The sequence below is a fragment of the Copadichromis virginalis genome, linkage group LG9 (assembly GCF_057382275.1).
Source record: "Copadichromis virginalis isolate Kocher_CV1m ecotype Utaka linkage group LG9, C_Virginalis_male_GT1.1, whole genome shotgun sequence".
NCBI lineage: Eukaryota > Metazoa > Chordata > Actinopteri > Cichliformes > Cichlidae > Copadichromis > Copadichromis virginalis.
The window spans coordinates 11,362,841-11,386,899 of NC_140626.1; the positions used below are offsets into that span (position 1 = coordinate 11,362,841).

Below are 24,059 nucleotides of genomic sequence, written 5' to 3' on the forward strand. Positions count from 1 at the left end.
CGTGCGTGTCTATGCGTGTGTGTTTGTCTCAAAGTGAGCGCGAAGGGGCGAAAAACTAAATTCACTTTGTTTAAGTTTCTTTTTTAGGTTTTGAGAGTGCACGAAAAAAACTCTGCACAATATTTTTACAAGCAATTTTTACAGCCTGAAACAGCCTGTTGCAATTGCATGAGGGTGTGTTTGTATTCCCCGTGGCAAGCTGCCAGCTCCTGTTGGACCTGGCATCTGTCATGGTGCTATCAGGTCGCAGAGGCAATAACGCCACTGCCAGGCCCACCTGGGCACACTGTGTACCTGAGTAGATTGGGGCGACACCAGTGGCTGGGATGTTGGCTTGAATTCGCCCTCTCATTACTCCACACAGTATTCAACCTCTGCCGGTGCAGGGAATATATGCAGGGCTGTGGACCAGCATTTCATAGCACACTTATATCAAAATATTGTAAGAGATGTGGAACTTTCCTTGCAGAGGATAACTATAAGAAGAAGTGGTCCACTTCTTCTTATAGTTATCCTATATATTAGCTAGCTCTTTATTCTATTTATTTATTTATATCAATACACCAGAGGTTTTGCTACGTGTGCAAACACGCAATCACAGTGAACGAACGTTTTTGTGCTGCCTGAGTGTATCTGTCTGTGCGTGCAAGAGGGAGAGAGATAAGCCATTGTTTACTTGCATTTGTCCCTGTTATCAGCTCACTCGCTGTGATTTTGCATAACAGGTCATAGTTCACTTTAGGAACTGAGGGAGGCGTGCGTATGTGTAAACCCTGCTTGCATGTGCACAGGTGCTTTAGGTACAGAGTGTATATTTGTGGCTTTCTGCCAGTTAGCCCGCCTGTGGAGGTATGCAATAGTTCTGTTTGCACAGGTACCGAAGTGTGTTTGCGTGTGTGCACAGGCATGCGGTTGTGTGCATGCACAGAGGGGTGTAACCCATCCCAGAGGGAGCCAATGAAAGAAACTGGTGGAGCAAAACCTACAGGTCTACCCCCCCACCCACCACACCCCACCTCCTTGCTTGCTCGCTCGCTCCTTCCCTCCCCACCCCCTGCTTCGTTACCTCCTTTATTCTGGCTGTCAGGTAGTGGCAGCGCAGCAAAACAAAGTGAGCCGCGGTCAGACATGAGCGTCCGCCTTCTCCACTAATGAGGGAGTGTTGCCTTGTACCGATGAGTGTGTGCAAGTGTTTGCGTGCACCCGCTAACCCGTCATTCACTATGCCTGTTCTCAAACTTCTTTCAGATTCCGGCTCCGTCAGAACTCAGGTGAGCTTCTGCTATGTGTGTGTGTGTGTGTGTCTGCTGTTTGTCTCCTCTCCAAAGCTTTGCTGCACTTTGAAAACTGCTCTCTCCTGCAGCTATTTGCCAAGGAGACTCCAATTGACTTTAGTTGTTGCAGCCCTGCCTGATGCCAAACTAGAATGTTTGGGGAGATTTTTTTTCGAGTTGTGTGTGCTGCTTCTGAAACTGTTTTGCACTTTACTGCTACAATGCTTACAAGTAACCCCAAGCAGGAAATTAAACTGCTTGCAGCACTTTACTTTAGTAGTATGACAGCAACTGTGGCTGTGGCTGAAACTGTACTTTGTGGCTAAGAGTTTTGTGCACTTTTGAAGTTTGTTTATTTCTGGTTCTGATTCAGAAATGCTCTTAAGCACAGGTTTAATTATTTCTGCAACTTTAAAACTTGCTCCTGGAGTCATGAGACATGAGCCTATGCCAGTCTAACCATATAAGGTCTGTATGTGGGGGTTAGCAGGCCAGATTCAATGCAACTTCACACTTAATGTGTAAAGTAGTAAGTTTCATAACTGATTTATTTTTGAAGCGTGTACAAAATGATGCAGGTTGCTTGTTTAGGTGCTTGAGATGGAGAAACTGATGAACTTTGACCCAAAATGCATTTAATGAATACAAAAAAAATGTTGTTAGTCCGTCCCTGTAAGTCTATGTCTAACGATGTTTCTGTATGTTTACAGGGCAAAGATCGAGATCCAGGTAAGAAAATTTCACATCTCCCAACATCCCACTACCTCGCATATGCCATCTTTCCTTACTCAGGAGGGAAATTATTCATCTTAGACAGCTATTGAGATGCACTAATACTGTCTGTCAGCCTGCTGTATACTGTAGGCTGTATAGGCTGAACAAGCTTTGTTTACTAATGTTTCACTTGATGGGTGTCACAACAGTCAAGCTATTGTTGTCGATCTATGTCAACAGTATGATGAACATAAAAAGACCCTTTAAACGCAGACTTTTAGGACTTCACATAACAATCTTTTAAACTTTTGTACTGATGTGAAGATATTTTTCCAACAAACCTATTAATGGATTAGGTAAAAAAGTACAAGAGAAAACAAAAACAAGGAAAAACAAAAAATGCCTGAAAGACAAACACTAAAAATGACTTTGGCATTGTGAAAACAAAACCAAGAACAAAAACAAATGTGTTGCATTTTCATGTATTTGAAGGTACATGTGATAGTGACAAAACCAATGTCAGATACATTTTTGGCGAAAAGACACCAGATTGAAGAGAGGATAAAAGGAGAACAGACAACATAAACAGCATCAGTTGAAATTAAAAAATTGCTAGTTCACAGAATATCCAGATAACACTGTTTAATAGCATTTTCCCGATATTATTTTTAGCACCACACAAGTTATCGACTTTTACTAAGATCAACCATGTCACTTCAGTTCCTGTGAGTCCGGACACAACAACTTGTTTTCTCAATAAGGTGACACAGAGTCATCTGAGCACCAGAAATAACATATTCATCCCAGTCCACCACGTAACTGTGCAGAACGTAGCGGGAAAAGAGATGTTATTGACTCGTAAATGTTCTCTAACCAATCAGAGGAGGGATCATTTTACAAAGTAGCTATGTATCAAAATAAGAGATGAATAAGATACTTTGTAACCGTGCAATCATCACACCACACTAAAAATAAAAGATAACCCGTCGGGCTTCAAATAAAACGTCGTAAATGTGAACTATTAGACTACATGCTGGATTAAGATGAGTAAAGGCAGAAAGTGTTCTTGCATCTTCACCAATGTTTCCATCAACGTTTAAACCCAGCATCGTTTGTAGTTCCAGTGTAATTGTAGTTCTGACTGTCATTCACGTCTTGTTCCTTTAGCGCCCCGACCGAGTTGCCATATAAACAAAGACAAAAACAAAAACAACCACGTCGTGTCCTCGTGAGGTTATTTTTAGTCCGTGCTGGGCTTCCTCGTGATTGCGTTCTCCCCCGACTTTACATAACGAGATCACCCAGAAAATATTTCTTAATAATTAAGTGGTTCATCAGGATTGGCAGTAGGTTTGCGTGAAATGCCGCTGGCGTGGTGTCAGCTTGTGTTTTTCCTCGAAGTAGAGGCAACCTTGTTTAGTGAAAGAAGAAGGTGCGCCAGGCAGCTGTTAAGTGGTTTTGCCATTGCAGCTCAGTCTTAATCTATAACTAAAAGAGCCTTGTTAAACTGAAGAAGACCAAACCCAGAATGCATAACTTAGCTAGCAAAGTTACTCCTGCACCTACAGTAAATGTAGCCATTGCACATATGCCTGTCTCCCTCTTTTTGATTTCTGTCTCTCAGTCTTTCTGCAAAAGAACATGACTAACAACTGCACCAAGGGGCTCTAATCTCTTATAAACCTGGCTTCAACACTCATTTTTCCACCCCTCCATCCATTATGCTGCAGAAAATCATTTCTGACTGAAGACGCATTAAAATCAATAGGCGTTTGATTGCCCCAGCCCTCGGCGTTTCATAATATTTCAATGCTCCTCTCTTTGTCTATTTTCAAAGGTGCACTAACACGCTGTCCTTGTGTGGATAGGAATGCAATTCATGCCCCCGAGACTCAATTCTCCATGGCCCTGTGTCTTTAGAAGTCCTATTCAGGCAAGATCGCACATGTCAGGCTGCCAGCCACAGTGCTACAGCACTGGAACAGATCCTGAAAGAGAAGCACAACAGATAGAGATGTACAGTATTAGCTTTCAATACAATGTTGTTGACTTCTCTGTTGTTTGCCTGTAGCCCTACGTCTTTCTTCGTGCTATCGCTTTATTATTAATTTATTTTTCTTTATCATAATACTCCAGAACATTATCACCTGATAAGGCAAAGAAAGAAATGCACAGTTCATTTGATTGTGTTGGAAATGATACGAACCTGGGATTTGTTTGCTTGGCATGGGCGGATGCTTCATAACGACAAATTATTCAGTCTCAGTGGATAATAGGATTAATAAGGTATTGAAATCAAATAGTGCCTGCTGACAGCAAATCCAGCTTGATTGTGATGTACTCCACTTTTTAGTGCACGAGTAAACCTTACTGCTGTATATTGGAGTAAATATCTCACCCTGGACTGGTGCAGTTTAATCGAAGAAAAATGTGCGCTCTACATGATTGAATATAGTCGGGAAAATAAGGAAGTGGTTTTTTGGTTTTTTTTGAGCGGTGTTACTGTATTAGTCACATCAAATTACTTTTCATCACATCTCATTAATGCGACAAGATGTGTCTGACTGGAATTCAGTGAAAACTAGCAGAAAACATCATTAAGCAGTAAACAGGGCTCATTGCTGCTTATCTTTTATCTGAGGGCTCGATAGCCTGCCATGCTCCATGGTGTACTGTTGCTTATCTGGAATATGATAATGAATAATGGGTCGAGATGATTTGCAAGGGCAGTGCACTGCTGACAAGAGCTGCATCTGTGTGTGTGTGTGTGTGTGTACAAATGTATACTCCTCTCATTACCACCTGTAATGGGGCCATGAATAGTTTAGTAGAACAAAGACTCACTCAGACTCTCAGACTTGAGGTCACGGCATTACTTTTGATCAATTAATTTGTTTGTGTTACATAAAAGTTTCATAAAAATGATCTCACTTTAAAACAGCTGTACCTTGGTCTACAGGATTAATTATAGATCAGTCAGTATAATCAGTATTTTGTTTCCATGACGGCTAATATTTAGGTTTCCAGACTAATTTACCAGACATAGAAATGACCGTCGCTCCCTCTCAGGTTCCAACCACTAATCTGTAGACCTGTATCTAATTCCTATAATATATCGAAAGACACGTTTGTTCACATTTTTCAGACAGTAGTTTCACTCATGCTGTCCATCTTGCAGGTCTGCCCAAGATGCTGGTAATCAGGAACTACTTTGGATCGCCAAGCCCCGCTTCAGGTCCAGCGCTCCACATCCAGACGGGTGACATCATTGAATTAATCTGCGCCGACATTCACAGCCCCTGGTGGCAGGTCAGAGGTCACGCTATCTCTTAATCACTCATTTTGCAGAACTGTAAAATGGACGCGCTGTGTTTAAATCTTCAATTTCCCCCCCCTACTGTCGCTCCATCTAACCTTTATCCCCGCCTAATATTTCATAATGGTTTTAGAATAATATATGATAAGACACAGTTTGTAGCTACGTCCTGTTCATCTACTTCCTCATCGGTCAAATATATGTTTGTGGACGTTTCATGAGTTAAGCAAGCAATTATTATTATGCGAAAGCAGCACATGCGATTTAAGCCTCGCAAGAGGAGGGAAGATAAACAGTTTCTTGAAAAGTCGCAGCAGCGCCATGTAGCAGTCACTTACTCTGTCCACGTGAAGCTGAATAAAAGTCATCATAATAATTATACAAGATGTAAGATTTTTACCTGAGGCGCTCAAAAGGGCGTCTTATTGATGCAAACTATTATTGTATTATAATCAGTTTGGAATCCAACAACTCTTACTGCGGTTCATACAAAACAGACAAAATAGATAAAGAATTCAATTAACTGTGTGTAAAAAGGCTTACTGGAGGCAGCTACGGCCTGGCAGCCAGTATGCATTCAATATCCATCACCTTTGTGGCAAACAGACCGTAATCATTTCTGTTCTGGGCTTGTGTGACAAATAGAATCGATCCCTGTAATTTCATTTCATTCAATAGCAACCATCTGTTTACTCTGTCAATGTTACCGGCTCTAAACATTATCAAACTCTTAGCAGCCATGCAGCAGAAAGCACTGCTTTATGCAAGAGCTGATACAACGTCCTGAGGTGGCAGCGATGACCAGAGCATTGAAAAAAATAGACTTCGCTGCTAGTCTGCCTCCAAGGTGGGCCGCCTCAGACACCTAATTAACACCTAGGACACCCCTAAAACATCAAACTCTGATTGGTGGGGGTGACAGTCAGGAGGCAGCTGATATACAGCTTAGTGGTGCTAAAGCTGTTGGCTTGGTCATTCTTCTGCATCTATATAAATATAATGCGTTCTTCTCCGTAAGAGAGCCGAATTCGTGCATTTATGCTTTACATAGGCAGGTGGATATGCAAAATATCAACGAATGCTTCAGGTACTATAATTATTATAAGCCTCTGTGTCGCACACAGTAAAGTGACAACGCCGCGTGCACTTTTTTTTTGTTTTCTGCACGCCTGCCTTTTTAGCACACGGCGTCACGACTGCGCTGTGTGAGGGAGACGGATGCACTCTGGCTTCCACAAAACTCGTGTTTATTTGGACTGCATCTCCCCACTGTTAGTAAATCAAGACGCTGAGCTTTAAGAGTCTTCGCCATGGGAGGAATAAGGAAGTCATCCTGTTTTATTCCTCATGCCAGGAATTATTTAAACAATAGATAACTGCTGGTGTAAATTTGCACCGCTGCGTTGCAAGGCTAATTGTTCCTGAATTATAGAGATGCAGTCAGCCAGATGTATGTAACGCAATTATCTCTGTGTGGTTTCAGGGCAAAATCCTGTCAACGAAAGAGGTTGGCTTCTTTCCAAGCGATGCTGTGAAGCCTTGCCCCTGCGTAAGTAGCATTTCCTTCCAGTCCTCTTGTAGTTCTAACTCACATTTGGCTACATTTATTCACCAGGCGTGTGGAGATAATTGGGAATTACGCTTATTTTACCTGGCAAAAGTAGAAAAACAACCCACAAGCTTCTATGTTTAAAGCACGAGGAGTCCGGGTTGTTTTATGAGACACGAGCAGTTCACCACTTAATTTAAGCAAAGTACAAAATGATCTTTTAAGGAACAAGCAATGCTTCATGTTGTTCAGACTAATCCGGAGAAGGAAGGAAGGAAAAATTCCATGCATCTTCACCGACACGAGGGAACTATGAATTGTTTTGCTGGACTGTCATGTTCTGTTTGATAAAATGAAAATCAGACTCTGTCCCAGCTGCCTTAGGAACATGAGGCCTCCAGTAAATAACAAACTGTTATCACCTTATCTCACTGTTGTAAAGATAAGAAGTGCATTAAGCTGTGTTATTGAGGTTGCACAGTGGAAAAGCTTGTGTTTTATAGAGGAGCGATGCACTCGCTTTTAAACAGGCACCAAGATTTTATTGGAGTGGTTTGTCTGCGTTGTGTCTGATAAGTGTCAGCATCGTGAGAATAACAAAAACACGTGTTCGTGTTTTTTTTCAGGTCCCGAAGCCCGTCGATTATTCCTCTCAACCTTGGTAGGTTCACCAAACAGCCCTCCCACTTTGTGCTGTTTTCACCTTCTTTTATCCACATGTAGTCGGAGTTTTAGTCTTTTTTACAACTGGACCTGTTTGGCTGCTGTGCTGTAGGTTTGCAGGCCCTATGGAGAGGCTGCAGGCAGAGGCGGAGCTTATCAACAGAGTCAACAGCACTTACCTGGTGCGCCATCGCAGCAGAGAGTACACAGAGTACGCCATCAGCATTAAGTAAGTCTGCTACTCTGTGCCACTAATAAAAGTTGCTACCTCAGATGCAGATTTGTGACAGAGGACAGTCAAGACTTGATTCTTGGCCATCAAATATCAGATCAAAGCTTTTATTTCCATTAATTTTAATACATTTTAATGTTGAGCTTGTGCAACAAATTACGTGTAATCAGAGTATGTAAAGTCAGCTGGGTATAAAACATTATTTGACTGTAGTGCCGAAACCTCGATTAATTGCTTGAATTTTACATCTTTGTATTAAATGTTGTCGCTTATGAAAGCAGCTTCTAAAAATAGTATCCACAAAAGTAAGAAACAAATAATTCCTTCATATTTTTCTGCAATTTTTGAGTGGGGAGCTTTGTAGTATATAGATTTTATTGTCTTTGTTTTACATGGCAGTGTTTCTTGCCCCACTGTTGTTAGATTCCTCTGATGATGCCTTAAGCCAAACCACAGTATTGACCAATTGAACTCCCAGCTTTGCTCCATAAGTTGACAGATCGATTTATAGTCCTTTGTAAGGATGATGGGCTTTTCCTCTGAGGTTGAGTCTGTGGTTAACCACAGTGATATGTGTGAGATTTACCAAACCAGATGCCTATCATGGAGCAGCTTCTGGCTTAAGGCACATGTAATAGTATTCATTATGGTTTGACCTAAAACCCACAAAACAGCCTCAGTGGTTTATAATTAGAAGCATACAGCCATTTTAATCTTGGTAAGGAGGAATTAACAAAGCCTTAGGGTGCTGGTGACCGTACTGATCTCTGTAACGTATCTCCGTGCTGTGAAAAGAGTCCCGTCATGTCCTCCTGTGGAGCCTCTGAGCTGGAATGCTTTCCTTAACAAGGAGTAAGCATGCTTCTCAGCAAGCAGTGGACACTACTTTGGACTTAATTTGAGTTTTTTTCCCCTCAAAGAAAGGAGCGCTTTCATGTTCCTTTTACGCTGAAGTCTTAATTGCATGTATGCACACAGACACTGAGCTCTGAGTAGCACAGAAAATGAATAAGACTGTTCAAGGTCATTAAAACCTCCCCATGGAGAGAGGCAGGATATAAAGAGGCACGTGTGGCTATGTGGCAATGACCACTGGAAATTATTACTCTCAAATGAAAATGCCCTCTGCTGCATTTCCTGTTTGTCATAGCAGAGCTGGCACAGGATTGTTTTTGATGATTTTGTCCAAATCGCCATGAGGCCTCGGTTACGTTTGAATTAGGCTGTAGCATTGTACCCTCTTATATTCTCCAGAAATAACACACAGTTCTGCCCGCGGAGAAGAGGGTTGGGTTTTTATTTAGCTCTGTATATAAATCATAAACAAGTATTATATTGCTAAAATCTTAAAATCCATAACCACATAATTTCCTCAGGGATTAATAATTTCCTGTTTCTGATTCTAAAATTTCTGAGCGCATTTTCAAACTGTTACAGGGTTATTTTTTTTAACACTAACAGCTAGTACGATTGAAAATGTTTAGCTCTAGTGTGTCACTGTTTGATTTCATTGGATTTCAATTGAATTTTCATGGTTTGACAAAGACATTGAATTGTTATGTTGCTGAGACTAAGATGAAAAGCCCAATATTGTTGACGACTGCGCGCTACACATGTAGCTAAAGCTGAGCACGTTAGCCTAGCTTAGCACAGGCTAGCATAGGATGTGTACCAGTGCTGTGTCACACTTCAGTAAGTGCGCTAAATACAGCAAATCCACCATAAATAGTTACTACACAACTTCAAGTCTTTGGTGTTAGCGTAGCTTTAATAAAAGATGATACAGCGGGTTAATTATTAAGATTTGCTCTCTCTACGGTTTCATCAGTTTATAGAATAAAGTCACTCTTTAAGTTTTGCTGTTTCATCTGTGTTTGCACCAAAAAAGACAATTCTAAAAATACTGAAAGAATCGCATAACCTGAAACAACCGTCATCTGATTTCATGCATTTATGCACAAAAATGTTAAATGGAGTAAAAAATCCCTGATATTGTTGTCAAAGCACCTCTAAAAATGTTTTTTTATTCCTGCAGCCTTAGACCCCTATCAGCCACCCTGTTAATGCAAACACAAACATGCAGCTTTCAGTTACACACATGCGCACACTCGCTCCTGACCACCCATCATTCACATGTCACAAACCTTTGGGATCCTATGCATTACTGCGACGGCCCGGCTCTCCACGGGGGCTAGATGCCGGCCACCGATCGATGGCGGTGATCAGAGAGGGAAATTACACTCATAACTTATTCAATGGCCCACAGGTACAACAACGATGTGAAGCACATAAAGATCCTGACCAAGGAGGGCTCCTTCTACATTGCAGAGAACAAAAAGTTCAGGAGCATAGTAGTGAGTATTTTTCAGTCTTTTATTTTTTTTTTAAACTTCCACCACTGCAGTTCATAAATAAATAATCCTGTTCACTTAATGAAGTGTCAAAAACCTGAATTTTATTTCAGCAATGTGCACAAAAATAGCTATGATTAGAGCCGTGTTTATACTGACCCGAGGGCTTCAGCCTTATAGAGTCCAGAGCATATTGGAAAGGTTTACCATTTATGTGCCAGTTACTGAGGTTTTCAATATAATATTAAGATACTGGTTGCAAAACCAAATTTAAAAGGATATGGTTAAAGGCAACTTTTATTTGCTATAACTGGGGGAAAATAAGAATCCTCTTAAGGACATAAATGTGTTGATATGATTTCAAAATACTTGGATGTGTGTTTGAATGTGTTCAGGAGCTGATTGAGTACTACAAACATCACTCCCTGAGAGAAGGCTTTAGGAGTCTAGACACCACGCTGCAGTTTCCTTACCGAGAAACGGAGAACGCTGCTATGCACCGCTTCAACCGATCCGGTGGCAACAGTGAGTATACCGAGAATGACCTAGAATGGAAATAACGCAATAAACTAAAACACCACATTTTTTCAAATGAAAGCAGTGCGACTGGACCCCAATACATCCTTCATGTTAAAGGCCATCGCAGTCAGAGAGGAGCTAAAGTAAAAATATGATAGTTGTTTGCTTTTGTTTGTCCAGTGGAGACTCCCTCTCAATCGGAGCCTAGTGGCTCTCAGTGTTTTCATTAGCAGATTGTCTATGGATCTTTAATTTCCATGCATTTGAGGGACGACAGCAACCATCATACTAAACACAGCAAACATGGCCATGAATGGTAAATACACTGATTCTTATAGAGCGCTTTTCTACTCTCCCGGAGTACTCAAAGCATTCTATACAACATGCCTCATTCAGCCATTCACACCCACTCATACAAGCACTTCTAAACTCAAGTGCAACCTAAACTACATTCACACACATTCATACTCCGATGAACGCATTGGAGGGCAACTCGGGGTTAGTATCTTGCCCAAGGATATTTGGCATGCAGACTGGGGAAGCCAAGGATCGAACCACCAACCTTCCGATCAGTAGCTGATCTGCTCCACCACCTGAGCCACAGCCACCCAGAAGCAATGGTTGCCTAGTTTTTGCGTCAAAGCAGACTTTAACAGTTGGTTAACCAAAATAGTTAGCAATTAAGTAATTTCATGTGCAGCCATGACTTTTTAAGCCTGAGACATCTGCCGTCAGCTCACCAGCATCAGTGGACTCACACTGAAGCCAGTCATTCTTTTGATTGTTAAGTTTTTGTTTCATCCGGCAACACGCTGCTATTGCTGTTTCTGCCGATTTCCCACCATCTCTGCTCTTGTTTTCTCTTCTATTTTCTCATCTGTCATCCTTCACAGCTCTGTTACACACTGCTTCAATTCACACAGGAGGATCTTTTAAGCCCTGAAAGAACTGGATGGCTCTTTAACAACTGTTATAAACAGCCCAGCCTCCTGACTTTAATTGTTTTTGACTCGGCTGTCAAACGGTGGTTGGCGAGTCTACTAAGCATGTCATTAGATTTGATAACAGTCTCTGGCCGATTGCTGAAGATCAAATCAATTTGAATGCCAGGGGAAAAGGGGGGAAACCAGTTAGAACTCTAAATAAGTTTGCACTATTAATCTGACTTAAGTTTAAATGGAATCTATTTCTCGTCACTTTTTAAATCTGTGTTATTTTGGATGATCTATTTAAGAAAAATTTAAATTCAGTACAATTCAGTTTTGATTATCTAGCACCAAATCACAGGTGTAAGGTCAAGTATAACCTCAATATAAGAAAGCACTTGGCAATGGCGGGAAGGAAAAACTCCCTTTTAGCAGGAAGAAACGCGCAGCAGAACAAGGCTTATGGAGGGGCGGCCATCAGAGGGGAAAGATGAGAGAAAAAGGAGAGCACAGGGAAACAGGACAAAACAAAAACTACAGGAGAAAAATTTTATCACATGCTGGCGGTGATGAATAAACACTAGGGGAGTGAACAGAGGCGAGTGGAAAGGAGAGACTCGGTTTATCAAAGGAAGTCCTGCAGCAGTCTGAGCATCATAACTAAGAGAGGGTTCAGGGTCACCTGAGCCAGCCTTAACTATAAGCTTTATCAAAAAGGAAACTTTTAAGTCTAATCATAAAAGTAGAGAGTGTCTGTCTCTTGAATCCAAACTAGGAAGCTGAAGTCTCTGCCTCTACCTTTACTTTAAGAACTCTGGAAACTCTACAAACCACAAGTTAAGCCTGTAGTCTGAGAGCAAAGTGGTACTATGAGGTCATCAAGACATAAAATGTTGCAGAAGTTAAAACAGTGTCAGTATAGATGCTAATTTTAGTCCACGAAGGACTTCTGTAGCTGATTCTGTATATTTTTTTAAACAATTTGAACATGTAACATGCGTTATATAATATGATATAATATTAGGACTTTTATTTTTATTATTTTTATTAATTTTTACCCTAATCTATTCGTTATTTTAAGAGTAAAAAAGATTTTTAAAAAATGCTGATAATAAGATAGCATTTCACATGGGAGTAATTGTATCGAATGTGGGATATTTCACATCATTTCACATGCCAGACAGCCGGAAACCTTTAAGCATCCTCACCGGTGACGATTTAAGCAGCAGGATTTCTTTTTCTACCCGTGTCATAATGAAAAAACGTGTGACATCTCAAGACAAAGCAGCTGTTGACAGCAACACTTCTGATAGGTTTGGGGCTGTACAAGAACACAGTGATGATTAAGATTATTTATGTATCCAGCCGCTGCTTTGATTTATAATGAATGAATAAAGGAGAATGCAGTATCCGATAACACGGTTTCTTCTTTGTAATTGAACAATTCGGTTCGACTCAGTTTTATTTATATAGAGCCAATTCACAGCAACAGCGCCTTTATATTGTAAGGTAAAGGTCACACAACATTAGAAAGAAACCCCATCATATGGCCTCCTATGAGCAAGCACTTGGCAACAGTGGTAAGGAAAAACTCCCTTTAAACAGGAAGAAACTTCAAGCAGGCGTGGGGTTTGTAACTGTGAAGAAATGTGTTTTTAGACAAAGACAAACAAAAACAAACAAGCTTTTGTTGTGGGAAAAGCTGGCATGCATAAATCCCTTTATCTTTGACTAGAAATGGAAAAAATTCATTATCTGGGGTTTAAATCCACTCAGTTAACTGTTTGCAATCTTCAAACTGAAGTAGAGAGGGATCCTTGCCTTAAAAACCATAAATGTTTACCCCACGCAAGAAGAAACATAAATATTAAGCTCAGCCCGCCAGGCAAAGCACTACTGCCCATTGACTGCTAAATGGAAAATCAACCAAATGATCACAGTCAGTGGTAAAATGATGATTTCATTTGATGCCTGCATGCCGCTGCGTGCTTTGGAGAAGTCCCTGGCTTGCAGACGATCACGTTTCAAGCGGCAGAAATGTGAACAGATTGTACTGAGCTGTTTGCTTGTTCTAAAGCGGGGCCTGTTGTTCAAACTCAGCATCAAGACACAAGTTGAGACAGCTCCAATCCAAATTTGTTTTGGAGGGTTGTTGTGGTGTGCCCCTCTGTCTTGTAGGCAGCCTGCTCCCAGTGTGCAGACTTCATTTTTCTCGCTTTCACTTTTAAACGACTCGTGTTTTGATTTCTACTTTCCCAAAGCACTGCTGGAAATCTCCCAATTAACGTTTGTGCTTTGTTTTTGTCGACTGCTTCGTAGTTAGAGAAACTGATTGATTGATATTTCCTTTTTTGCCCATCGTTACAAAGGAAGAAATACTGGCGTTTAGTTAGCTGAAATGTATCCGTGGTGTGCAGGTTTCTAACTCTCGTCCTCATCTTGTGGGAAGCCGCAGCGTGTATGTGTGTGTGTGAGTGTGTGTGTGTGTGTGTGAGTGTGCTGTCGGTCTTCCTCCCCTCTATTATTCACCCGGCTCACATTGTGCATTCCGGTGTGGTCCACAAATCAGATTGTGCAAAAATGAAGCATGTAAGATGCAGCTGGTGTTTCGGTGGCTGTTTGAAGTGGAGCGCGATCCCTCTTCATATTGCTCGTACCTAGACACCATTAGGGGTTGCTGAGCTGTCTCTCAGTGCGCTGATTAGTATTCATTTTAAAAACCACTAGAGCCCTGCTCCTCTTACAGCATATCAATAACCCAGGCCAGTTAACTTGCCAGCAGTATTGTTGGGAGCGGCACATTTTTCATAAAGTTTGGGCATTTATCAGTCATTGCGGGGATTAGATTTTCTATTCCCACTGGCTGAAATGTAGGCTCCTGTGCAGAGGTGGCTTTAGAAACCCAAATGAGGGGTAGACTGGGGGCACGCTTTTAAAAGAACGGCAGCAGATTTGAAAAATGAGCAGAAGACTTGAATTTAAAGTGCTCGTTCTGTTCTCGGAAATAATGAACTGTGCATTGGTCATAATTACTTACTGTATGACATACACTATATTGCCAAAAGCATTCACTCCCCCAACCATATCACTGAATTCAGGTATTCCAGTCACCTCCATGGACACAGATGTATAAATTCAGGCATGCAGACTGCTTCTACAAACATTTGTGAAAGAGTGGGTCTCTCTCAGGAGCTCAGAGAATTCCAGGATGGCCAGTCATAATATTTCATCACTACTAAATATTCCACAGTCAGCTGTTAGTGGTATTATAACAACTCAGCCGTGAAAGTGGTAGGCCATGTAACATCACAGAGCAGGGTGAGTGGATGCTGAGGCGCGTGGTGGAGAGAGGTCACCAACGTTCTGCAGACCTCCAAACGTCATGAGGCCTTCAGATTAGCTCAAGAACAGTGCATAGAGAGCTTCAGTGCAGAAGTGCTTTCTGGATGCATCAGAGAGCAACTTGGGGTGGTTGGTCTCTTACCCAAGGATATTTGGCATGCAGAAAAGGCAGCCAGGAATTGAACCACCAACCTTCCGATCAGTACACCTGCTCTACAGCCACCCCGCTCATAAGAGTATGACACAGCTCCATTTAGGCGAGGTTTGTGTCATTTCAGGATTCATGTATGATCATTTTGGTTGTTCTGGATGTTGTTGAATTGCAACACTGCACTCTGCATACTATATGTATGTGGAATACGTTTTCCATGATCCTTTCTTTTTTGGTTGTTTTGTTCACCACAGTTTAACTTTTCTGGACTAAAATAATCACTGGCATCTGTTTAAGTCGACTACATTTATTCTCTGCGGTCTGTTTCTGTACTTTAGCAACACAACTGAGCAAAAAAGAACCCTTTTCATTGTTAGCATTTTACCCTGACTGTTCTCATGCCAAACTTTCTCTGCTTCTTTAGTTACGTTCCAAAAAAACCCCACGAACACCAAGGTGCTAATACTGTCAGGGTTAGAGGTTCTATTTCCCACAGCAAGGCAGTGACACTGCCAACTCTCAGACGTTACTGGAACAGGATCAGTTTCTGTAGCTGCCTCCTCTGCCAATAGGAGACAGACTGGAAGACAGACGGAAATACAAATGCAGTGGTTCTCTGGTGGGTTGTTTTTCAAGCTGTACGCCGAGATAAAGGCACAGTTAGTCTTTGTAAAGAAGAATCTGCGACATTTTCAGGTTCAGAAACAGCCTGCACAAAAGCAATTAGAGCACCCTCGAAAAATCCTGTAATAGTGGAATGTGAAATAAAGAAACGGGGTACATTACCGTGTTTTTTGAGCATCTGCAAGTCGGGGAGAATATTACAGCTACGTCTCCAACTGTGCAAAAATCCCCCTTCGCGCTGTAATTGTGAGTAGACTGCATGTTCTTCTCAATTAAATGCAATAAAGCGAAGATGTCATCCCTCATTAGCGAGGCAGAAGTCCTTTTAGCAAAGTGGAACAAGATATGTCATCGCTTTGTGTCTCAACAACATTTTAGGAGCAGTGCACATTTTTAGGACCTTCAGTGTTTCCTTTAATTCAGCGATGGCAATTAGACAAAGACCCTCTTCTCGCTTTTGCACATTTATAACGGCCGTTTGATAGCTTGTTACTGTGTTTTCTATTCCATATCAAGTGACTGTAGAAGATTTTTGAACGTGAGAGGCTTTTAGAATTCAAAATTCTCACTTTTAGTCATCGACAAATTGCTGCAAGTTTTGATAAATGTTATGGTTTGATCTCATATTTCAGTTTGGGAGAAAAAAGATTAGAATTATAATTATAGTTCCAAAAACACAGTAAATACTTTTAGGGGCACAAATTAATTAACCACCGAACATCAGTGAAAGAGCTGCTTCCAGTGGCTGTGTAGATAAGTCTCACTGGCTCTCCCCCTGTGCCTGTCATCATTTATTTTTCATCAAACTGCGACTGTGTGGTTTTTTTTTTAAATACCTCTGAAAAAGAAAGATCTAATTTTTTTTTACAAAACATGCTTTTTTTTCCCTTCTCCTTTGCTTCTCTCTCCTTCCATCCCTACCCATTCCTGCCCTCCTCTACCCCGTCTTGCATCTCTCCACCCCCCTGCCTGGCCTGCACTGCCTCCGCCCTGCCATAGCCCCATTGCTCTGCGGCCTCTCTCTTCTAACTCCTGCCGGCTACAGCTTTGTACCTCCTTCCTCTGCTCCCTTCTGGTCAGGTACAGGTATTGGTTCTCTCTCTCTCTCCCTGTCTTTGCCTGTCACTTTAACACTGGGTCTCTTTCTCTCTTCACCTCGCCTGTTGATGGCTGCTCGGGAACGCTGGCTGTCCGTTTGCGTCACTGCATGAAAATCTGGGCCTTTTCCATCTTTCATGTAGCTTCTCATTGAACCGTCTCACCTCTTGTGTAGTTTTGCACACATACATGCCATTCTGTACAAATTGCATGTTTGTACGATGTGTGTCCACATTTTTGCATGTGCCTGCTTGTGTGTGTGTGTGTGAGGTGCACCTTTAAGAGTAGAGTGTGTGAGATGTTTTCCACAGTTGGTATGTGGCTGGGTTTTGTGTGTGCTTGTCCAGGTCTGTCTGTCAAAGTAAAGGTGGAAGTGTCCAAATACACAGAGCTCCTCTATATTAGATATTCTATCCCTACGGCCAGCTTGTAGAGGTCTGACATTCCATTTCCACATGTCAGCTTTGCCCAGTCGGACCACCGGTCAGCGTCTGAAAGGGAAGAGAGCCGGCAGGGTGGGATGGAGCTAGCTAGCCGGCTCCACATGTGTCTCTCACACCGCTGTCTGCTCAGCAGGAGACATGTAGTCTAACACAGACTGCTGTCAGAACCCTGCTAAAGCTAAAGCTATGACTCTAAAGCTATGCACAGCTCTTACACTCAGAGTAGTGAGTTTGTACAAAGTCGCCAGAAGTCAAATTACCTGGCTGAAATTCCAGCTTGATGTACAAAATTGGCAGTTTTTTACATAAAATAGTTCCTTTTGTTCATACTAGATTCTAGCTAGTTTTATGAAGAACAGCTGGCTGAATTTGGCTGCGTAATTAAAACTTTTCCTTCATTATATTTGCTCTGTGGTTTTATTTTCTTGAATACTTTAGATGAAAGGATCAGAGACGCTGGAATTTTATTGACGCTGTGGGGGAGGGGCGGTGAAGGTCCTTTCTATCTTTGTCTGAAAGGAAGAAAAATAAAATTGGTGTAGTTGTCAAAGTTAGACGTGTGTAACTCCAGGCCTCTCCACCTCTCTGTCCGTATGAGCGTCTACATGTTGCAACCGATGTGTTTGAACTCGTCGTCAGCAAAAACCATGGATGAGCACATTCTCTCTTTTTCGTCCTGTTTTGCATCCCCCTCATTTTCTTTTCTCTTCCTGCAGTGTTTACCCCCAAAGTGATTGGTGTGGCAATAGCGCGGTACGACTTCAGCTCACGCGACACCCGGGAGCTCTCTCTGCAGGAGGGAGACGTGGTTAAGATCTACACCAAGTCGGGAGCTAATGGCTGGTGGAGGGGCGAGGTCAACGGCAGGGTGAGTGGAAACCTTAAGGTGCTCAATGGCAAATTGTGGGAGGGGGGGCTTGGTTTTGCCTTCCAGGATATCATCTTTTTCTAAAATTCCCAAAAATCCCCATGTTGGTGGGCAGCATGCCATTATTCTCCTTTAAAAACAATCAACCTTGATATAAAGTATGTATCTGTCAGTATTGTTTAATCAAGGCACAGAAGTTTGTATTAGCAGTCTTCACTCTGAAATGATTCTAGCTGCTAAATTCTTAAATCCAATTTTGGGTAGCAGTAAAAGCGGGCGTTTTGCAGAAGAAAAATTTGGCAGATATTTTTGTCTGTGGCTACCTGGAAGGGGCTGTTCAGACTCAGTCTATTTTTTCATTAGTCAGTTGTGTGCAGTATTTATGTTTCCACATATCCTGTTGGAAGGATTCATTTGCTGCTCTTACATCACTTAAATGCATACGTTTTTCCAATGCCAGGAGCGCTCTCTAATCAGGTGTTAAATTCTGAGCGAAAAGGCAGGAAATCTGTGCGTCGACTCCCACTCGTGGCTGGAGTTTAGGTCGGCGGCGAGCGGCGGACTGAGTGCGTGCTTGTGTGTAAATAATGTGTTTGTGCTGCGAGTGTGAAGTGAACAGCTGCAGTAAATGGAGCTTTTCACTTTTACTAAGCCTGATGTGTGCACTGATGCCACTCTTAAAAAAACTAAGGAGGGGGAGAAGAGTCTGTGAAGTGCTGCTAGTGTCTCTTTAGGGCAAGCAGCCAGTAAAAACAGTTGGTATTACTTTTGTTGGCTCTTTCTATTTAAAATTCCAATATATCAGTACAATAATATCACATCATTAAAGCAATACAACAGTTTTTTTTATTTTACCAAGTTGCTATTGGCCAATCAGTATCTGCATGTATCTCGTCTGGTATGTGCTGATTTAAACAATTTTTCTGAGCATAATGCAGATAAATATGCTATATAGTTTCTTTAAAGTCAGTTACCCCATTATTTTTTCCCTTTGCCACTGACCCACTGTAGACAGATATGTAAAATAATCAGTTGATTATGTGTGGTTTTATGACATGTCATGGGCGTTGACTCACAGTTTAACTACACTTCTCAAAAAATGAAGGAAACCATCACAATAGCACTAAAACAGGAGGATGTAAACACAGACCAGACCTGTGGCGTTTAAAGACGAGGATGACCGTGACAGAAACACTTGATCAGCTCAGTATAACACAAGGCCAAGTGAACACAGCTGCACTGGAGAGGAAACGCCCAAAAAAGGGAATGGTTTTGGAAGTGGTGACGACAAACCGGGGCTTTGTCCTTATCCCGACTGTTTTTCCCTAGTTTTGCTTTTTGTTAGATTCGTAGCTGCTGACGGCGTTTGATGGTACTTGCAAACCATTCAGGTTGTACTGGTAGTCCAGCTCCTCCAAGATGGCGCATCTATATGTGCTTTTGTTAAAAATGTTTGCTGTGCTTTCCAGCACACACTCATCAGCATGGAGGAGATACCAGGAGGTGAGCTTTAAATGAGGAGAGCTGGACAGGGCAGTAGAAAGGCATCAAAGCAGCAGCAACAGCTCTTTACTGGGTCCTGGTTACATCTGCAAAGTGTCTGAAGTAGCAACAGCTGAAGCAGACTGAGAAAATGATGACTGATGGCGACATTCGACCCCTGTCTGGTTACTAATCTCAGTCTCTTTTCCCCCCTCAGGTGGGCTGGTTTCCATCCACATACGTTGAAGAGTGCGAGGAGTGAAAGGGCCCGCGTGAGGGAAAAAAGAGGAAGATAAAAGAAGAAGGGCAGCGGTGGAGTAAGCAAACCGATCTCATGACAGTGACTGAGTGAGCTTTTGCACCCCCGTCTGCTCCCGCGTTACTTTTCAGAGTGAAGCAGACGGCTTCGCTCACCTCCACGGTGCCCTGTTGCCTAAAACCATCCCGGAAGCCTTTGTACGCTGCAGATGCAGAGATGCACAGTCATTTCTGCTTGACTCTGTGTGGCTAAGCGACTCCACCGACTAGCAGCTTGCCTGTCAGCAGGGCACAGGTCTTCGCCAGACACCCCCAACCCACCCCCTCGCCCTCCTCCTCTCCCCCTCACTTCATCCGTCCATCCATAATTCATCCTCCACTTCCTTCCTCCCTGCCCTAGCCAGCCGCAGCGCCACAACTCCCACCTGTTTCCGCTTGCCAAGTCGGCCGTTGCCTGAACTGTCAGCAGCAGATACTCAAACGCCGCTCTTCCATTCATCCGCTCATCCATTCATCCATCTACACCCCCCCCTTATCGCTCTGTGTGGGAATAGAGTCATCTGAGAGTTGGGAGACACTTCAGTTTTCCTTTTTTTCCCCTTTCATCCTCATGTCTGAAGGGATTTCAGTCAGTTTTGACCTTGCCTGCCTGTTTTTTTCCACTAATGCAGGTGGATATTGATGACTTGATGACCCAGATTCATACACACATACGCGCGCGCGTACCACCCACCTCTCCTCTCCCTTCAGATTATTATCGCCGCACACTTGCACACGCACTCTTCCAGGAGATGTAAGAGAGGAATGGTGTCGGATAGCATCGCTGCACAGTGCCAGCAATTGATCGCTGTTGTTCCTATTTTCCTTCCACCTCCTACATTCTTTATCTCCAGACCAGCCTCTCATGTTTTTTAGTTGTCTTGGCCGTTAGCGATCCCCACGCTCTTATCGGTGGCAGCTCTGTCAACAAGAGCCCATCCGCCAAGGGTTTATCTTATTGGAGGCATTAGCGGCTCGTCGGGGGTGGTGGTGGCGGTGGAAGGGGGAGGGGACAAACCACGCTACCTGGAAGCCACCTGCTACCTTAGCACTGAACGGCAGAAAAGAAAAGCACATACAACGTCTCATCGTTTCTTAGCATGTTTTGAGCTGTTGTTCCAGTTTCATCGTGTGCAGGTTTGATAAACACGGCTGATTACGTTCCAGAGGCTGCACTGGTCGACCAGGAGAGGCTATACTAACACCGACACCTGTCTCACAGAAATGGACTAGAAAAAAAATATAAAAAATATATATTTTAAGTAGTCTAGAAGGACTAACGTCATCTTTTAGAAACCTTTCTGTCACGCTTATATCTGCCTTCCCCCACCGCCCTCACCCCGGTTGTGCACAATGCTTCCTTAGTAAGAGTAAAAGCGGATTTTCCCACATTTGAAGGAATAAAAACCTTCACAGAGACGCAAGCTGTGCACGCTTTTAATGTTAACATCAATGGCAGAAAGGAGAAAGGTGCCAGAGGACACAGATCCAACATAGTGATCATGCACGCTGGACATGGAGGACTCCTCAGTAGCTGGCTTTGTGTAGCTTTGTTTAGCAATGAAATATTTGTTGGCTGTAACCTCAAATCATGTCTTTTTTCTATTTTTCAATGTGTACATACTGAAACTTTTATTTAATCGATGGTTGGTGATGTCTTTCCTCACAGTCGCCCTGTCATAGAGCAGTCCACATCGCATGTATTATGTAAGGATGGTCAAAACACTACTTTGAACTAGTCCTTTAATGTCTAGTAAGTTGTTGTTTGTCTGCATTTCTTCATTTTTCCTTCTTTTTTTTTTAACCATGCAGTTCAGCTAAAATATGATCGCATTTGTCATTGGAGCACACTGCAGGGAAGCTTAAGGAGCAGCTTAAGTGGAAACTATGGTGAAATTCTCTTGTAGACGTTGAGTTTTCAGAGTTTGTATTGATTTGACGAGATGAAAGAAACCATCGCTCTTCAGCTAACTCGAGAATCAGCCCGCAGGGCAATCCTTCCAGTCAGAGCTAGCCACTGTCACGTCTGCACTGCGGTGATGCCACTGAGTATCACATTTTCTGAATTTAAGTAACGATTTATTATGAAGCAAGCCATTTATATACGCTTAATGGAGCCATTATAGTTGAAAGTCATTAATAACTCCTTGTCAGCGCCGTCTCTCCACGCCTTTTGTGATATGTAGGAGAAATGTGTTTTATATGCAGACATTTTCTTAAAGAACTAGACCGAAGGATCGCGTTGTCATATGTTTGTGCCGTCTCCCTGCCTACCCGACACACTTTCCTCTGCTCATCAACAGTGTCGTTAAGTGACCACTAGATGGAAGCATTTTAAACACAGCCTAGCAGCCACTTCTCACTCTGCAAAAGTTTGGGCATGACATCATCTGATTAGGAGGTGAACGATATTAAAGGAAACAGCTGGCAGCAGGCTCAGACGTGCTGCTGCGAGCGTGAGAAACAGAGGAAGCTGTGAAAGACAAGCCCAGAGTATCAAAGTACAAAAGGAGGGTTGTTTAAACTGCTCCTTGGGCAGATACCACCATGACTTTTATTTATTTATTTTTTTGACGTGTATTGATCATTTCTGATGTTCGAGAAACTTCTCATCAAGTAAGAGCCTTCAGGACCTCCTGCTCTCCAGCACGACTGCTGTCTCCGAACAGTCAAACATGAGATTTGAGAGTGAGAGAGAGTTGTGCTGCAGAAGGAGCACACCTCTCTCCCGTCTGGGGAGAACTGGAGAGCTGGAGTGGGCTCCTCTAATCGCAGACTCTGGTAATCCACTCCTGCTCTCCCTCCTCCACCCAGATGAACTCTGACAGCGGGGCCATTTACAGCTGCAGGCTTTCCTCTCGTCCAAGTGTGCCTCCAGATTTTTTCTTTTCTTTTTTTTTGTGGGCAGGAGGGACGGGAGGAAGGCTCAAGGGTATCTGTGATCTAATCATTACACCATCTCCTCACCTCAGCGACCCTGCTGCATCCATCTCTCTGTCGGCTCCCCTCTCTCTTGCTCTATCTCACCGTGTCACTCCCCTCCTCTCTCTCCCACTCGCTCTTTACTGCTCTCTTTCCCCATCTATCTTTCATCCAATCTCCGTCTCCTCTGTTTCTCTCTGTATTCCGTCCCTCAACCCGACGCTCTGTAGGCTGTGACCGCCGCTGTGTGTTGGTGGGAGGAGAATCGGAGATTCTGTATTACGAGGAGGCAGAGAGGCTCCATCGGAAAACAAACCCAGCAAAATGAGGACTAGTTTAATTTTACCGCAAATTAATAGGCTGGGAGAAATGATGCCAGTTAGAGAATGAATTAGAATTTACTCTCGCTATTGTGATCCCCTTGGTGTATGCACAGATTATTTCCATATGCACAGGCACATCCCACGTGGGAAAATCATTTTGACTGAATTCAGGGCTGTGTTGTTGTATTAACCTGAAACACAACTCAAATATGAAGAAAACATGGATTTTTTTTTTTCTTCCTTCTGTTTTTTTTTTTTTTTTAGTCAGTACTTCCTGTGGACTAAAGTTTGCATTGTCTGTGTTCATGCTTTTGTTATTTCAATGAAGCCAAAGATGTATGCTGTACTTACTGTTATGTCTCATAACCACGGTACCCAACCGCTGTGGCCTAACTCTAAAACTGTGCAATCCTGAGTGTGTAGCATATCCCTGTATTGTTGCTGTACTATACTGTAAATGATGTACATAGCACATAATAAAGATATACAGTACACAGCTTCTTCTGATGCACTTGTATTTCATGTCTTTTTTTAATAGATTTTTCTTAATTTTGAGAGATTGTAGTTTGAGTGTCAAGCCCTGGAGCTGAAACAACACAAATGCCAAAAATGTCAGTTCCTCAAATGTCCACATGAGGCTGACTCCAAACGTGAGTCAAATCCAATTGATCCCCACTGTTAAAATGCACATTTTTACAGCACAAATAAAGATGTTTAAAGTCTGATTAAAAATATATTTTTATATCTATTGCATATTTACACCATGACAGCTTTATAGGGGTTGAATTTTTATATATGTCACTCTATATTTAATTTGAATTAAAGTATGCATTATGTGAGGCGTGGTTTCTTTGTATGACAGGTGGATGTCAATCCGGTTGTTCAGTCTGACGTCACTAGCCGTGTCTGGGTCTAAACTCCGCTGCAGGTCCATATATCAAACGATCACTATGACGTTACTGAGA

The 24,059-nt window shown here is 42.5% G+C and overlaps 1 protein-coding gene across 3 annotated transcripts in view; it reads left to right on the forward strand.

The window, feature by feature from the left end:
- The window catches only part of vav3a (vav guanine nucleotide exchange factor 3a), a 91,678-nt gene extending 71,559 nt beyond the window's left edge, over positions 1–20,119 (forward strand). Inside the window, exons 18-28 of one of the 3 annotated variants that reach the window (XM_085467743.1) lie at positions 1,249–1,271; positions 1,985–2,003; positions 5,167–5,297; positions 6,788–6,853; positions 7,480–7,514; positions 7,629–7,745; positions 10,015–10,102; positions 10,495–10,624; positions 16,661–16,747; positions 17,919–18,070; positions 19,770–20,119. In XM_085467743.1, coding sequence (XP_085323869.1) covers positions 1,249–1,271; positions 1,985–2,003; positions 5,167–5,297; positions 6,788–6,853; positions 7,480–7,514; positions 7,629–7,745; positions 10,015–10,102; positions 10,495–10,624; positions 16,661–16,747; positions 17,919–18,070; positions 19,770–19,814 — 893 coding nt within the window. In that variant the 3' untranslated portion in view covers positions 19,815–20,119. The remainder of the gene's footprint in view (positions 1–1,248; positions 1,272–1,984; positions 2,004–5,166; positions 5,298–6,787; positions 6,854–7,479; positions 7,515–7,628; positions 7,746–10,014; positions 10,103–10,494; positions 10,625–16,660; positions 16,748–17,918; positions 18,071–19,769) is intronic. The other 2 variants (XM_085467744.1, XM_085467745.1) reach the window with 2 other exon arrangements.
- The last annotated feature ends 3,940 nt before the right edge of the window (positions 20,120–24,059 follow it).